The sequence below is a fragment of the Schistocerca americana genome, chromosome 2 (assembly GCF_021461395.2).
Source record: "Schistocerca americana isolate TAMUIC-IGC-003095 chromosome 2, iqSchAmer2.1, whole genome shotgun sequence".
In the NCBI taxonomy this organism is placed as follows: domain Eukaryota; kingdom Metazoa; phylum Arthropoda; class Insecta; order Orthoptera; family Acrididae; genus Schistocerca; species Schistocerca americana.
In genome coordinates, this window is record NC_060120.1 from 796,404,292 (window position 1) to 796,421,740 (window position 17,449).

The following is a 17,449-nucleotide window of genomic DNA, read 5'->3' on the forward strand; positions in this document are numbered from 1 at the left end:
GAAAGAATTGCTATAACGTGGTACAGAAGGTAACTGAAAAGAATACGTATTGAGACAAATAGAGATTGTATTGTTATTCAGAGACAATAATTATACTGCGACCACCGAGATCTATGGTGGTCCACTGGACGTGATTCTCAATAGGTGCCTACTGTCATAAGAGAACTAGACAGGAAATACTGGGGATGATATAGTCGATTATTCTGTAAATTGAAGAGCGAGCAGCTCTCGTGTTGGAGAACTGACCTTTTCCAGAAGAAAGCCGCAACAGTCCTACAGGATGACTAACAGTCAGTTTCCCTACTGGCAGTAGAAGGCAGTGTGGCAGAGATTTGCGTTGCTTCTTTTCGTACGTGTAGTTTTATTAGTTGCTAATATCTCTATCCCAATTAGTGCTAACGCATTTTGTGAAAACAAAAAACATTCTCCAGGTGTGTCTACACACTGCGAAACCAGCGATTTACGAGGTGTGCTGCGGAAGAGCCAGCATGATTATGAAACAGCGTGTAGTTGTGTCTTGCGACGTAGTGGTCTAGAGAGAGTGGGAACTTACTACCTCGACCTCCATTTCGCAGATGCACATATGAGGGAAGTAAGTGACTTCATTCTGGCGACCCAGCATCCCACATACTTCTACTATCCATCCCTGCTCCCTTCCACTACCACCAGTTACATCCCCAGAACACAATTTATCCCTCAATACGGCTCTGCTGTACTTAGATATGCTACAGCCATTTAATATTTAGCCTTAACATACTTCATTTAACTATAATCATTAATTTTATACCATTATAACACTTGTTATTTTTCCATCCCCTGCAACGCAGAAACTGTTACTTCTAGAGAAAAAAATTAATACGACCTTTTTTTTGAGGAAATTTTAGTTTAATTTTGTACTGTAAAACATTTTCGCTAGACGCTACAGTTTTCGAGTTATTCAAGAAAAACGTCAAAAAGTGACCTCCAAACGCCACCCACCCTGCACTCACTTCCCGCATGTCGACATTTTTAGTATGTTGTTCATTACACTTCCCCCTACCACCGTTCAAAAATTTGTGACTACGCGAATTTTTCCCCTATTCACCCTTTCGTGGTCTTTGTTGGCTGGATACAGCTGACGCTTCAATTTTAGTCACGTTTGTTTGAAGTATTCTTTTCACTGTCGTAATTATTATGTAGGACAATGCAAATATAACCCGTACATAATATTTGCAGACGTGTAGCCTACCTCCGTTGTGCTACACATATGTGCCATCGAATGAAAAAGTAACAACATTTAGCTTATAACAATTCTGTCGTGTTGAAAAGCAGACGAATTTATGTTAGTGTGTACACTTTTATATGCCAGCTCGTCACATAAAGCTTTGATTGTCAATTATTAGGTTGTTACATAGTCGGGTTATTTTCCTATATCTGTCAGTCAAGGTAATTTTATTTTATTTGTTTCCTGTGCGACCAGCGCGTAATCCATGTTCCACTTTCCTCTGAGCCCGAATGTAACGTTCTCGCGTCTTTCGAAAAAACTAAAGGCAGATATGCGTTCAGATGACAGCAGTAGATGACAATAGTAGATGACAGGAAAGCTGTGTAGCATGGAAGAAATTTTGGAAGGAATGTAGTGGCCTGCCCTCCAATTATCGGCTATGCCAACCAGAGGTGATGCAGGTTGTAGACACATGGTTGACGACGTATGGAAGTTTGGGTCTGGCCGTGACGCGTGATTGGATAGCCTAATGGTAAGGCGACCGGTCACGATAAGCGGGAAATAGGGATTCGAGGCCTGGTCGGACACAAATTTTCATTGTCGTTATTCCTTTATAGAGCTGATGGTTGTTCATCTTCACAAGCAAGAGGTTACAGTATTCTGTAGCCAATGGCCTATCGTACCAACACGCTAAGAGTTGTGCCTATATGAACATGACGATTGCAGTCTGCCAACGTTCGTTTTCCTCGAAGCCTCCTCACACATGCCCGTTGTGAACTTGCCAGAAAAGACGACGTGGTGCCACACCTGAATCCAGTGTTGCTGTGGTGGGCCCTCTCTCTACTGTTGTGTCAAAGTAATACACAACAGCAGTCGCCATGTTGACAGCCTGTGGTGCTCCAGGCATCTTTGGACTGTCCGTGTTGATATTCGTCTTGCAGTGAACATTCTCATTTCCTGATTCAAGGTTCGTGGCGCGTCTGGACCATGCTACACGACCTGCATGTCTTTCCTCTCTGGCGCTAATCGCTAGCAGCTCCTGCTACTCTGCATGGCGTTGAGTATAGTTCTCCTGATCCCAAAGGCTCCAGATTCACACGGAAGTCGCAAAGGATCCCAATCAATGAGAACAACAACGTTGTGGGACGATAGATCTTAGTCTCGATACGCCATTTACACATCGACCAATCTGATGCGTGCTGGTAGACTTTTATTCTACTTACACAGCCAACACTCCAATGCGGTTTTTGGATGAGTAACCCAATGAGTAAATTTTTCTTGTATTAAGAATGTGGAGGGGTTTGATCCTAGCTATACCACACTTCATGAGACTTTGATGTTCGTTGCATGCCACCTTCTTAATAAAGCAATTAGACTCTAAGATAAGAAAAACGACGCACCACGAAGGAATTATCCAAGTGTGACGGAAATCGTTAGATGTGATGTACATGTACAGACAAACGCTCCTGATGCGTCACATCGAAATTAAACACACAACCAGGCTGTAGTTGCCAAACACTTTAGTACAAACATATGTTGTTAATGAAACCAAGAGTAACACGATTATAATAAAAGGCATCTGGCTTATAGAACCAGCAGCAGTATTCAGGTTGGAACATTGCTGCATTTAAATGTAACAGACCTAGATCTTTCAAAATTTATTCAAGCAATTTTCACTAATAAAAACAATGTTCATAAAACCAGATTAATAAAATTTAACTGACATAACTGAATGCTTCATGAGTTACATAGGAACTGGCTTTCACACAACCCTTATCAAATCCTAAAACTGCTTCCATGGACTGATTTTAAGCAATTATAACAAATTAAAAGTGTTATCAGATTAATGCACTCGACTAAGCTACTCTTTAGTATTACTCTCAGGTATGAGGTTCACATACATTTCATGGCCAGAATATAATAATAGGATATTAAATAGTCTTAACATGGAGCCTAACAATTTTCACGTTGAAAATTAGTGATGGGCGCGAGCAGACCGAAAGGTGCTACCAGACAGAGGAGATTCACGGACGAGAAGGTAAAATGGAACTATACTCAACTTTTGGCTACAATTAAGCTTCCAGAAAACCACAACGCCCCACTGGAAAGATGAAATTGCAGGACACTAACAACGTAACCACAGACATGGATGCAGGTCCTTAAATCTCCCTCTTCCACCGTGATACCCCGATCAGAGTTTGCTCGCGCCGACCACTGCCAATTATCTGAAACTTAAACACATCAGCGGCAGAAAACATTCTGGCACATCAGATAGACAAACATATCTGCCCATCTGGTTATAAATAAACCTTTAATTGTACCGGACTAATCTAGGTGAGCACTTGCCAGGTAACGGCTCTTAAAATTTGATTAGCCAGTTCTCTAGAACAAAGAAATAAAATAATAACAAAGGAACAGGAAATAGGAAAATTATTTCGGCCCGCTCTTGAACGTCAGGCACAGACTTGTGTACTGTTTGGCATGACCTCTAGCTACGCATTAAGCACGGCTATTTGTTGTGCGTAGCTAGCACTCCCTTAAATAGCATCAACATAACAGGCGCGCATCCAAGTACAGTGACAAATAACTGAAACACTCAAGATAGTTTTCAGTGCACTCGGGTATTCAATTAACGTGAACAGAACCCACCAAGAAACAATTCGACGACTCCAGTTCGTACACTTTGAGTAACATGTAACAGACGCGAAGGAAATCTGTCCTTCAAACCTCCAGGAAATCCCAATCACCATCGTCAGCGGATCTGCATTCAAACGGCTAAACACGCTGCAGCGGCTGCCCACGCTCCTTCGTCGTACGACTCGGCCACTCGCCAGCGCCACACGCCACTGTCGCTCACACAGCTGATACCCGAACGCAAGCCCCTGCAGAGCGCGAGCGCCGCAGTTAAAAAGCCACCCGCCAAAGATGCGAAGAAGACAAGCTGGCATCGAAAATCGACTCACAACGATCGGGATGACAATCGATGGAGAAAGGCGCTAGGAGCGCACCAGCTCAGCTCCGACAACCATGAGTGATGTTCTGAGGTGCTTTCATAGCAGGACCCCTGTGGTTGTCATCCGCAGTACCCTTTAAGCAAAGCGCTCTGTTACCCTTCATGACAGATTATCCTGGGCTTACATTTCAGCAAAATGATGCCTGCCCGCGCACGGCGAGATTTTCTGCTGCTTGTCTTCATGAGTGCCAAACCCTACATTGACCAGCAATGGAGAAGGTTTGGATCATTGTGGGCAGGGCCCTCCAACCAGCTCGAGATTTTGACTATCTAACGCGCTGATTGGACACATCTTATCATGATATCAGTCAGGACGACAGCCACCAACTCTGTCGATCAGTGTCAAGCCAAAGCCGAATAACTGCTTGCATAAGAGCCAGAGGTGGATCAACGCGTTATTGGCTTGCTTAATTTGTGAAGTTCTTTCTCTTAATAGCCCATCTAAATTTTCTGAAACTGTAATCATTTGTTTGTCTGTAGACTTACATCACATCGGGATAATTCCTTTGTGCTGAGTCCTTTTTTGTCTTAGAGTGTACACGGCCAGCAGAGTATTTTTCTGAGAACACTCTAACTAGTATTTGTTGTCCTCGCCTGAGAGTATTAAAGTTTGACTCTTTTCCGTCTTGATGTGGACAGCCGCACCTACGGAATCGTGGAAGCGCATGCTGGACGTGAACGTGCTGGGACTGTGCATCTGTACCAGGGAGGCCGTGCAGGACATGCTGAGCAGGGGCGTTGACGACGGCTTCATCATCCACATCAGCAGGTAAGCCCGTGTCCAGTATAATCCAAACTTTCAACTTGTCCCCTTACAGTGCACCAATCTACACGGGGAGAAGTAACCATTCTAATTTAATAAATCATAACCTTCATGGAAAGACATAAGTGTCATTTTTCCCATGCCCTCTTCGGAAGTGCAATCGTAGAGAAATAGTCAGAAAGTGATTTTATGAAACCTCTGCCAAACATTTTGGCGTGTCTCTCGGCTTCGCCTTCAAACATTATGAATCACCTCGAAGGGAACGATCTATTGATACGTAATCAGCATGGTTTCAGAAAACATCGTTCTTGTACAACGCAGCTAGCTCTTTATTCGCACGAAGTAATGGCCGCTATCGACAGGGGATCTCAAGCTGACTCCGTATTTCTAGATTTCCGGAAAGCTTTTGACACCGTTCCTTACAAGCGACTTCTAATCAATCTGCGGGGCCTATGGGGTATCGTCTCAGTTGTGCGACTGGATTCGTGATTTCCTGTCAGGAAGGTCGCAGTTCGTAGTAATAGATGGCAAATCATCGAGTAAAACTGAAGTGATATCAGGTGTTCCCCAGGGAAGGGTCCTGGGACCTCTGCTGTTCCTGATCTATATAAATGACCTGGGTGACAATCTGAGCAGTTCTCTTAGATTGTTCGCAGGTGATGCTGTAATTTACCGTCTGGTAAGGTCATCCGAAGACCAGTATCGGTTGCAAAGCGATTTAGAAAAGATTGCTGTATGGTGTGGCAGGTGGCAGTTGACGCTAAATAACGAAAAGTGTGAGGTGATCCACATGAGTTCCAAAAGAAATCCGTTGGAATTCGATTACTCGATAAATAGTACAATTCTCAAGACTGTCAATTCAACTAAGTACCTGGGTGTAAAAATTACGAACAACTTCAGTTGGGAAGACCACATAGATAATATTGTGGGGAAGGCGAGCCAAAGGTTGCGTTTCATTGGCAGGACACTTAGAAGATTCAACAAGTTCACTAAAGAGACAGCTTACACTACACTCGTTCGTCCTCTGTTAGAATATTGCTGCGCGGTGTGGGATCCTTACCAGGTGGGATTGACGGAGGACATCGAAAGGGTGCAAAAAAGGGCAGCTCGTTTTGTATTATCACGTAATAGGGGAGAGAGTGTGGCAGATATGATACGCGAGTTGGGATGGACGTCATTAAAGCAAAGACGTTTTTCGTCGCGGCGAGATCTATTTACGAAATTTCAGTCACCAACTTTCTCTTCCGAATGCGAAAATATTTTGTTGAGCCCAACCTACATAGGTAGGAATGATCATCAAAATAAAATAAGAGAAATCAGAGCTCGAACAGAAAGGTTTAGGTGTTCGTTTTTCCCGCGCGCTGTTCGGGTGTGGAATGGTAGAGAGATAGTATGATTGTGGTTCGATGAACCCTCTGCCAAGCACTTAAATGTGAATTGCAGAGTAATCATGTCGCCAACCCGCAACACATCTTTGCGTAGCGGGTTATCGTCAGCTCGACTCAGGCGTTCAGGTTCGTTTCCGTGGTATCCGGCTCAGCCCCTCATTAGGGCCTCCCGGTAATCAGCGAGAGCCCGTAGACGAGAGCAGCAGGGATCGATTTCGATAGCCGATAGGAAGATTGTAACCTTCCGCCCCGCGATTATTTCGGGTCGCTCGGAGCCGGCTAGAGTCAGTTTCGTCCTCGCCTGCCAGCGACTAATATACTATCACCGTTTGAACAACGCCTCGGATTGGACGCTCCATTCGCCATCCAGACGGCTGCGCTCTCGTGACCTGTGTTCCGTGGGCACGTTTTGCTGCTCGATCGAACTATGAAGACGTACTTTATTTAGACATAAACTTTCCACTGGTCAAGAGAACGTAATCTACGTTCTCAAGATTATATTTTCGTTTCGTTGGAGAACAATTGTTGCGATGAAATGAAATGAGCGTTTGGCGTCATTGGCCGGGAGGCCCCTCGCGGGGCAGGTCCGGCCGCCAAATCGCAGGTCTTATTACATTCGGCGCCACATTGGGCGACCTGCACGCCGGATGGGGATGAAATGATGATGAACACAACACAACACCCAGTCCCTGAGCGGAGAAAATCTCCGACCCAGCCGGGAATCGAACCCGGGCCCAGAGGACGGCAATCCGTCACGCTGACCACTCAGCTACTGAATTGTTGCGATGAACCTTTCCTTCGCTTTACTAAGAAAAATTTCTGGGAAACGTTTACTTTCTTTTGACGTGTTGCATCAGAAACAGCAGACTACTTTTTTTTTCGAAGTTTGCTTGTTTAAGTAAATGAAGTTTAATTACATATATTTGCGATCTTGTGAAAGTATTCCGTTTGTGGAATACTTCAGAATTGAAGTGTGACTTGAAGAGTAATCATGTAGACAGAGATATTGACTTCTATGGGCTGCTCTAGCAAAGTGGATGTTAGTTATGACAATGTCCTGAATGATTAATCTTACACTTCACTTAGACCCTGCGCTAATAAGATTGACTCTTTATGTCTCTAATTTCTCGTTGCTACAGCTATTGCGAGTACTTGCTCTTCTGCCAACGACCATGCGGCAATGATAACACCGCTTCCCGTCAAATCACCGAAGTTAGGCGCTGTCGGGCTGGGTTATAACTTGAATGGGTGACCATACGATCTGCCGAGCGCTGTTGGCAAGCGAGATGCACTCAGCCCTTGTGTGGCAAACTGAGGAGCTACTTGTTTGAGAAGCAGCGGCTCCGGTCTCGTAAATCGAAATATGGCCTGGAGAGCGTTATGTTGACCACATGCCTCTCCATCTCAGCACCCTGTGACGCCTGTAGGCTCAGGATAACACGGCTGCCGATCGGTACCGTTGGGTCTTCACGGCCTGTTCGGGCGGAGTTTAGTTTAGTTTTACTTACTATATTCGATGTCTTGCGTAATTACTCGGATAATTTTTCCATCTGCTACTTCTTTTTGAGCCTGCAAGGTGTCTACTTTAGTTCGTGAACGTTGATTCTGGGGCGCCGACTATGCCTGTGAAGATATGTGGAGCAGATTTCACTGACACACATGACAAGAAAGTAACAGCAGCGCCATTTTCTTTTGGCTCCTGTAGTGGAATGCTACAGTACTTGAAGTGTGAATTTCAATGTGCATCAGAACTGCAGACATCAACGTGCTAATAATGAGAAATTAATTACGTAACTTTATTTCGTCAAAATGACAGTTAAAAACTTTGTGGGTATCCCTCGAAAATACTTTATGTTAAACTGGAGCTCTTTTCCTCATTTAAATTATGTAATGTTGAAATTACTTCCGTTCGGGACCCTCTGAATAGACTTTAGATCTTCTCAAATACAGTCTATATTGCAATTTGAAATCCGGTTTCACCATTACATGCTGTGTGAACTCTGTCTACGGAAGATTGGATTCCACGTAGTGAATCTCTTGCTAGCACACAATTTGATACCTCCATCCTCTCACATTAGATCGTTAGATCGACAGCAAATCAAGGAATTACTTCCAAGTCACAGTTCCATGATGTGTTAATTGTTCTCATACTAAGGTACAAGTTTGCAAGACGCAAATTCACGCTGTGGTAGCTACGTGTACTTACACTGAGGTGAAAAAAGTCATGGAGTACCTCCTAATATAGTGTAGTGCAGGAACTAGACTTGACATGGACTCAAGTTGTTGGAAGTTCCCTGCAGAAATATTAAGCTATGCTGCCTCTATAGTCGTCCATAATTGCGAAAGTAGTGCCGGTAAAGTATTTTGTGCAAGAACTGACCTTTAGATTACATCCCATGAATCTTCGATAGAATTCAAGTCGGGCGATCTGGTGGTTTAAACAGTCCAGAATGTTCCTCAAACCAATCGTGAACAATCGTAACCCAGTCACATGGCGCATTGCCATCCACAAAAATTGCATCATTGTATGGGAACAAAAAGTCAATGAATGGCTGCAAATTGTCTCCAAGAGGACGACGAACCAGAGGCTCCAGTCCATTCCATGTAAACACCTTTATGGAGCCACCACCAACCCTGCACAGTGCATTGTTGACAACTTGGGTCCATGGCTTCCTGGGGTCTGCGCCACACTCGAACCTTATCACTAGCTCTTACCAACTTGAATCGTAGCTCATCTGACCGGACTATGATTTCCAGTCGCCTAGGGTCCAACCGATATGGTTTCGAGTCCAAGAGAGGCGCTGCAGACGATGTCGTGCTTGTTAGCAAAGGCACTCGCATCGGTCATTTGCTGCCATAGCCTATTAACGCAACGTTTCGTTGCGCTGTCCTAACGGATACATTAGTCGTACGTCCCCCATTGATTTCTGAGGCTATGTCACCCAGTTTTGTTTGTCTGTTAGCACTGACAACTCTACTCGAACACTGCTGCTGTCGATCGTTAAATGAAGGGCATTAGCCACTGGGTTGTTCGTGGTGGGAGGTAATGCCTGAAATTTAGTGTTCTCGGCACACTATTGACACTGTGGATCTCGAATGTTGAATTCCCTAACAATATCCCAAATGGAATGTCCAATGCGTATAGCTCCAACTACCATTCCGCGTTCAGTCTGTTAATTCCCATCGTCTGAAATCTTTTCACATGAATCACCTGAGTACAAATGACAGCTCCGACAATGCACTGCCGTTTTATACCTTATGTACGCGATACTACCGCCATTTGTATGTGTTCATATCGCTGTCTCATGACTTTTGCCACCTGATTCTATTACGTAAAGGAATGACCTGCTATACTTTGTGGTTTTTAATGACCTCCGTATCTAGTGTAATACAGTCAATCACACGAATCTTTATTTGTATCACCTACGAAATTTCCTATTGAATGAGGTTGTTTCCTGAAAATTAGGACTAATTTAGGTCAGATGCACCATATGCAGATGAGCAGTGCGTTTTCACAGCCACAGATCGTCAAGATTTTCTGGGAGAGATCGGATATTTCTTAGGATTCTCAAGACTGTCTACACAGTACTCTCATATAAAGTGCTCCTTAATATTAACTGGCAAGTACCTGTGGCAATGCAGATGTAGTTCAGAATTACAAGAATAATAACTCATCGTTGTTCTAACTGGTCATTCAAGTCGAAAACTAGGATGTTTTTATTAAATTTGATCGCTTATTCCTTTCAGATTTTCCAGAACGGTTTTTGACGTGGCTCAACAAATGTGACGAAACCAAGACGCTCTTGGCTCTGTAATATGAATGAAAAAGTTTGTGTCTTCGACGAGGTCGCTGGAGTGCCAGCACAAGAGCGGACTGGAATAGATCAGAAAATTATCCGAGGGGTATTCAAGAGGGAAGAAATATAAAATAATAAGTACCAAAATCAAGCAATAAAGCAAAGTACAGAGAATGAATAAAATCCATCTCGGTATCCGCCTGATATGATGACAAAGATAAATCTGGAAATTCGGACAAATATCTCAGACTTGATCCTCTAATTCTGCTCCGTGAACAGATGGTGAGCGCAAGACCGCCAGCAGTGAGTACTGTAACACCACTCCACCTCCCCCCCCCCCCCAGCACCCCCCACCCCCACCCCCTCGTCGCGGGGAACACGGTGGGGAGCCGCGTGGAGCGTTGTGTAAATGAGGAAATCGATCCTGAGTGTAGTGCTTGGAGAAGTATAGATTGTCTTTATATTTCCTGTCTTATTGTAGGTCATTCACTTCAAGGTAAAGATTAGCGCAATTTGAGTACTGGAAGCGTTTTATCTTCCCATCAGTAGCGCTACGAATCCTAATTTTTTTTCACCAACGTGACTGGCCGCTTCGTCGGTAGACACATAAAGTAATAAATTCCGCGAGAAACTTACATTTGATACACTTCCTTCAACGATGTCAAGAATGCCACGTCCAACTGTGTGCCTGCCATATCTACACTTTTATAGAGCGCTGAAGATTTTGCATGGTGGCTATGAACCTTCTCTGCTATAACCTGTGTGGGACGCATGATTGACATTTTTGAATGACACCACGCGAGGTTGTTCAATCTGAAGTGGACATAAATGTTCAGCTACAGTTACCAAGTATTCATTTATTAAATCACCATCTATGAAAAGGTGCAAGGACTTTGCTAGTAGTGAAAGTGAAAAATAGCGAAAATTTGTAGGTCATCCGAACGGCACATTCGCTTAATTTCTGTTCCTCTTCTTCTTCCTCATCCCAGAGGTTACTTTAATGTTTTACAACTTCTTATACACGCTCAGGTCCTTCGAAATTTTTGGTATCCGTATTCGTGAACCTGGTAAGACATGTAGTGCCTTTGCAAACTGACTTCCTGAAAGTGTTGAGTCTTGTGATATACAAAATATTTAGTTAACCCATCTATTTGTGTAAAAAATGCAACATTCCACGCGCTGAGGATCGAAACTGAAGATTTTGTCAGCGTTATACAGTGCCGACTCGCCACCGGTGTCAAAACTGACCCTCCTCTATTTTGCAGCTGCAGCTTCTCCTGTGTTGTCGCAACCATACAGTGCATGCCCATTTTCCTCACTCTCTGCCTCGTTTCAACTGCTGTGTTCGCGAGCAAGAGTGTGAGCAGGCAAGAGTGCTCACTCTCAAAATCAGCGAGTTGTTAAGCCCTGCTCTAGTATGAGGGTTCACTGTGCTAGCTGATTTGGACTCTATGCTATAGGCTGGCTGACAAGAGAGAATATTACATGCTCTAATCAAAAACTGACAATGGTGTAGGCCAATTGCAGTAGAGGGGAGACTGACAGATCAGCTCTTGCAGAACATGTTTGCAGCCAAGAGACCACCACATTAATTTTGACAGGATTAAGTACTGGCAGCCACGAGCGGATACCACGAAAGACTATACACAGAAGCCATAGAGATTTAAAATACCCCAGGGATTACAGTAGGAAGGACGAGGGCGTGAAATGGAATGACATTTGGATCCTTGTGCTGAAGAAGATGTGTACCAGTCTTCCATCATGGGGTGATGGCAATAGCAGACGACGGCAGTCGACAACGGCCAATTGCGCGCTGGTATTCAAAACATGTGACGTCACGCCACTGCGTGGGAGCTGGCGTAGACGAAATTTTACTGCAGTCAGCAGCAAGCTAAGGTGTGAATCGGACACTCAAAGAAACTACGATAGCCCTTGAAAGCGTCCTGTGCAGATGTGGACGAAACGTTGGGTTTAAAAGTGAAATCCTTTCCATCTCGGTTTAAAAGCCCAGAACATTTTATTGTCTGTGACATTGCCGTGAAAGTTAGCATTTTGCAATTTGACAGTTCGTTAACACTCTCCTTGACTGGATGTTATTTGCCGCACATAGGTTCCTCTTCATTAAGAATCTACATATACACATACATCACACTTCTCAAGCCACCTAATGGTGTGTGGCGGAGGGTACTTTCTGTACCACTATCTGATCCCTCCAACCCTGTTCCACTCGCGAATAGTGCATGGGAAGAATGAAGCCTCTGTATTGGCTCTAATTTCTCGAATTTTCTCCTCGTGGTCAATACTCGAGATGTATGTGGAGGGAAGTAATACGTTGTCTGACTGCTCCCGAAAAGTGCTGTCCCGAAATTTCAATAGTAAATCTCTCCGCGATGCACAACGCCTCTCTTGTAACGTCTGCCAGTGGAGTTTGTTTAGCATCTCCGTGACGCTCTCTCGCCTGCTAAACGATCCCGTGACGAAACGCGCCGCTCTTTGTTGGATCTTCTCTACCTCCCCTATCAGTTCTAACTCGTAGGGATCCCAGATAGATGAACAATACTCAATAATAGGGCGAACAAGCGCCTTATAAGCCACCTCTTTCGTGGATGAGTCACATTTCCTTAAGATTCTTCCGATGAATCGGAGTCTTGTGTCTGCTTTTCCCACTATCTGTTTCATATAGTCATTCCACTTAAGGTAGCTCTGGACAGTTACGCCTAGGTATTTTACGGTAGACGCTGTCTCCAGCTGTTTCTCATCAATAGTGTAGCTGTACAGTAGTGGATTTCTTTTGCTATGTATGCGCAGTACGTTACATCTTGTATCTGTTGTTTGTCCGGGACTGCAGGTAGTCTCACAGTTTCCTGTCCTTGTTTCCAGCTTAACTGCACACCTGCCAGCGTTCGGAACAGAAACCGCCATGTACTCTGCCACCAAGCACGCCGTCAACGTGCTGCTCGAAGGCCTCAGGAAGGACCTCGTCGCCAAAAAGAGCAAGATTCGCGTGGGGGTAAGTCAACATCTGTTACTAAATTGTACCTTAACGGGACCAAGCAGGCATAAATAGCATCAAATCTCTTGTTCTAGAAACAATGCAGATTATTTGACTCAATAAGTACGTTTATCGCCATACTTTCTAGAATGGTAACAGAGAGACGTGTAGGTATTTACTCTTAACATGTCGTCTGCCTTAGCCTTATCGAATGTGAGCATGTTTGGCCATCTTTTTAATAGGATATCACGAATAGTTGGTGTTTAGACCGGTAAGAACAGGACTGTCATTAACAGACTCCCATGTTTCATTCAGTTTCATTACTGTTTCTAATTTGTTTCTTGATGAATTTCATCGTTTCCTGTTCATTTATAGTTCTTACCAACATCTCTATCTCTCTCACTTGATGAACAACTAAATACAATTTCATAATTCAGAACTGGTCCCACACACTGATTATAAACTTTTCCTTTTGGGCACAACACCTATTTCCCAAAAGCAGAAAAGGACTTTTGGATTCTTCTGATTATTTATTTTATTGTCCATACAGCAATACTTTGCATTTACCCTAAATGGAAAATGTCCGTCATCTAGTAGTATATTATTATAGGCAAAACAATTGTGTTTCAGACACATCCTAGTAACACGTATTCCTTTTTGGTTTCCGCTGTTTACCTAGGGCTATAGAGAGTAGGTTTCGTGATATTGCATCTTCGAGCTCTTCTTTCAGTTCTGAATTTCTCACTATCTTTATGAAGTCTAACAGAAGCTACAGTATTCAAACGTATGTTCCTTACCACACTATCGTAGTTTCAGCCAGCGTCTGGTTTCTCAAGAACTGTTGGTAACGATAGTTACCAAACTTTACATTGTCCATTACAGAGTATGTTGGGTCACTAGCATTTTTATACAGTCTGGAACCGCGCGACCGCTACGGTCGCGGGTTCGAATTCTGCCTCCGGCGTGGATGTGTGTGATGTCCTTAGGTTAGTTAGGTTTAGGTAGTTCTAAGTTCTAGGGTACTGATGACCTTAGAAGTTAAGTCCCATAGTGCTCAGAGCCATTGGAACCATTTTTGAACTAGCATTTTTAACCCACCTGTGTTCTTTCACGTAGACCGTGAGTTCCCAAACTTTTCCTCTGCCGGAACACTTGGGGGATCTTGGTACTCTGATGGAACACACTGTCTATTTCGAAGATTGAAAACCTTGTTTTGTTCAGTGAGTACTTCAATTTTAAACCATAGCTAATAATACAGAAATTATAATAAAAGTTTAAAAATATTCAATATCGTAACAATATCGAAAAAACCTCATGTTATTAATAGTTTTTCACGGAGTACTTACTCACTTCCCGCGGAAAGTCAGTGTTCCGCAGAACGCCTTTTGAGTAACTATGATGTACAGTGTAACAAATGCAACGTCACTCCAGCTTTCGGAATTTCTTCTTCTCAGACGTTCCGTAACTAATTTTGCAACCTCCATTTGTATTACATAATTTCCATATTTAGCATATTATTATTACCATCCTGTGTTCCTGATTCATTGTTTGAACTACACAAACATTTAAGTTGTATATTTGTACAATTTCCTCTCTATTGTAAGTCAGTTCGACATTTATTAATGTAAATCGTAGGCCGAAGAAAAATTTATATAATTTTAAGAGTCGAAGAGATAGTAATATGTATTGCAACAGCATAAATAAAAATGTATTCGACCCTACATTTCCTTCATTAGTAAGCTAGCGCGCTTAATTAGTTCAAAAACATTTTTTGTAATGCATTTAGGACGGTATTCCAACTTTATTTCCCTGTGTTAATGCGTGAATAGCCGGCAAAGTGAAATCGCATCCCCTCATGACGGAATCCCCAGAAGATCTGGAGTAAATACCCTCCTTACGAAGTACCCAGAACATTTGTCTGCAATTTTCTCAGTCCTCTCTCTTTGGTGACATGCTGATGGCTGAGAGTGTTGCAATGGACGACTCTTGCAGTTTTAGATGGATTCTACCGTGGGAGGAGGCACGGTGGTCAAGACAGTGGACTAGATGTCGTGAAGAGAGGAGCTCAATTCCTGTTGCAGTTTTTCAGATATGGGGCTGATGTAGTTTTCGAAAGAGATTAATGTGAATGCTGGGATGGTTCCTTTGGAACGGTTATGGTCGATTTATATCTCCAGCTATGCTACCTGTATATTCATGCTTCCTTTCCAGCGACTTCTTCGTCGACGAAAATTGATTCATAATCATATGTAATGGACTCTGACAAAAGGCTTGAGTGATGGAATATTTATTTTTATCTGCGTAATATTACAATCTGTGATAAGAGAAATTCGCTTACTCACTTAGAGGTGCTTTAACATTGAGCCACACTGTTGCTTGCTATTTGAATAAAATACCTTTGAGAATTAGTATCTATCGCAAGGGGTTCACAGCATAATGAACAACGCGTTATTGCTACCTTACTGAACAACGAGACAGAAATATTAACATTTTTCCCCAAATGAGTTATGTTAGTTTTTGGGTTCGAATAAGCGATTATTGGTGAGATACGTTTCGTAGTTTTGATGTAGAAGGTGAGGATAAAAATGAATCTGAACTTTGAATCTGCATGAACCTGAACTTTGTTTGCTGTTGTTATGGTTAGTTGAATGGCATACCACATGGGCGTCTCTACCGTTCTCACAAGAAATGTGCGTCACCATCATAGTACGAGATACAATAATAATAACTATAAAAGGAAAGGTGATGATAATAATTTTGACGGAACTCCAGAGAGTGTTACAAAAATTGCTAACGTGAAGACGGTGCGCACTTTTTATTGCTGTCCCACGTACCTGGTTTTTATTGGCTACTCTGTCAGTCTATGCTCCATTCTAAGATGTTACCAGACTGTTGTGTATGAGGAGAATGGGCCGCCACATCAAAGCCTCTTTATGTAGCAACAGGGAATCATAGCATTACCATTACGTTGTGCTACATTTCCTATTTCATTGAAAAGTTTTACATTGTATAGAAGAGAGAAGCTGTCAATCTCACAGAGCGAAATTCCGTTACAGGCAGTTTCTCCGGGCACTGTGAAGACAGAGCTGCTAAACAACGGGAAATTCTGGCCTAAAGACCTTTACGATAGAGCCCCATACATGGAACCAGAGGATGTAGCAGAAGCCGTGGTTTACATGTTATCCCAGCATCCTCGAGTACAGGTAAGCTTCTTTCACAGTTCTTTCAGCGCAAAATAATTTAGTTCATCGATCACGGCTTAGAAGCCTTATGTATTTCGAAAGTATCACGTGTTTTGAACTACGTTCTTATAAACCGATCGGTAGTAAGTGTCCTAATTTTTAGCTGACACTACTGTTGCGCAAAGCAGGTTTTTTTTCGCTTTTACAGCGCTTAACAATTGACCCACTTTCTTTTGATGTTGCAGGTTCATGACATCGTTTTACGTCCAAACGGCAGTGCTGCATAAGGACAATAATAGTGGAGAATTACAGATGTTGCTATTGTAGACAAGTAACGCTTTGTGATGCTGGATCTTCGTGAACTGTGTCATTATAAAACACATTGACATAATACAACAAAAATACAGTTGTATATTGAAATCTGCTTATTCCACGTTTACTATCTTACGTGGAACATATTGAAGCCCTTGTACGTGTTTCATGCTTTTGTTTCACAGAATGCCTGTCATTTGTGTGGTTGTCAAAGATGAAAACGTTTCGTATTACGCTGTATGAGTGGAGTTGTGCTGTGTATAAAAGTCCTGCTATTAATAAAATTGTCTGAAAAGACGAAGAATCAGAATAAGGTTTCCTTTACTAAGAAGAATTTACGAGGGTAATTCCAAAAGTAAGGTCTCCTGTTTTTTTATAAGTACATAGACCTGTTTACTTCTACAATGGTTTACATCAGTTTACAGCTTGAACATTTAGCTATTTTTCGACATACGAGGGCAGTTCAATAAGTAATGCAACACATTTTTTTTCTGAAACAGGGGTTGTTTTATTCAGCATTGAAATACACCAGGTTATTCCCCAATCTTTTAGCTACACAACACTATTTTTCAACGTAATCTCCATTCAATGCTACGGCCTTACGCCACCTTGAAATGAGGGCTTGTATGCCTGCACGGTACCATTCCACTGGTCGACGTCGGAGCCAACGTCGTACTGCATCAATAACTTCTTCTTCATCCGCGTAGTGCCTCCCACGGATTACGTCCTTCATTGGGCCAAACATATGGAAATCCGACGGTGCGAGATCGGGGCTGTAGGGTGCATGAGGAAGAACAG

At 42.9% G+C, this 17,449-nt stretch overlaps 1 protein-coding gene across 1 annotated transcript in view; it reads left to right on the forward strand.

The window, feature by feature from the left end:
- LOC124596208 (dehydrogenase/reductase SDR family member 11-like) overlaps window positions 1-16,916 on the forward strand; it is a 29,982-nt gene extending 13,066 nt beyond the window's left edge. The window contains exons 3-6 of the mRNA XM_047135262.1: window positions 4,857-4,986; window positions 13,046-13,175; window positions 16,214-16,360; window positions 16,585-16,916. Coding sequence (XP_046991218.1) covers window positions 4,857-4,986; window positions 13,046-13,175; window positions 16,214-16,360; window positions 16,585-16,626 — 449 coding nt within the window. The 3' untranslated portion in view covers window positions 16,627-16,916. The remainder of the gene's footprint in view (window positions 1-4,856; window positions 4,987-13,045; window positions 13,176-16,213; window positions 16,361-16,584) is intronic.
- Window positions 16,917-17,449: the final 533 nt, after the last annotated feature.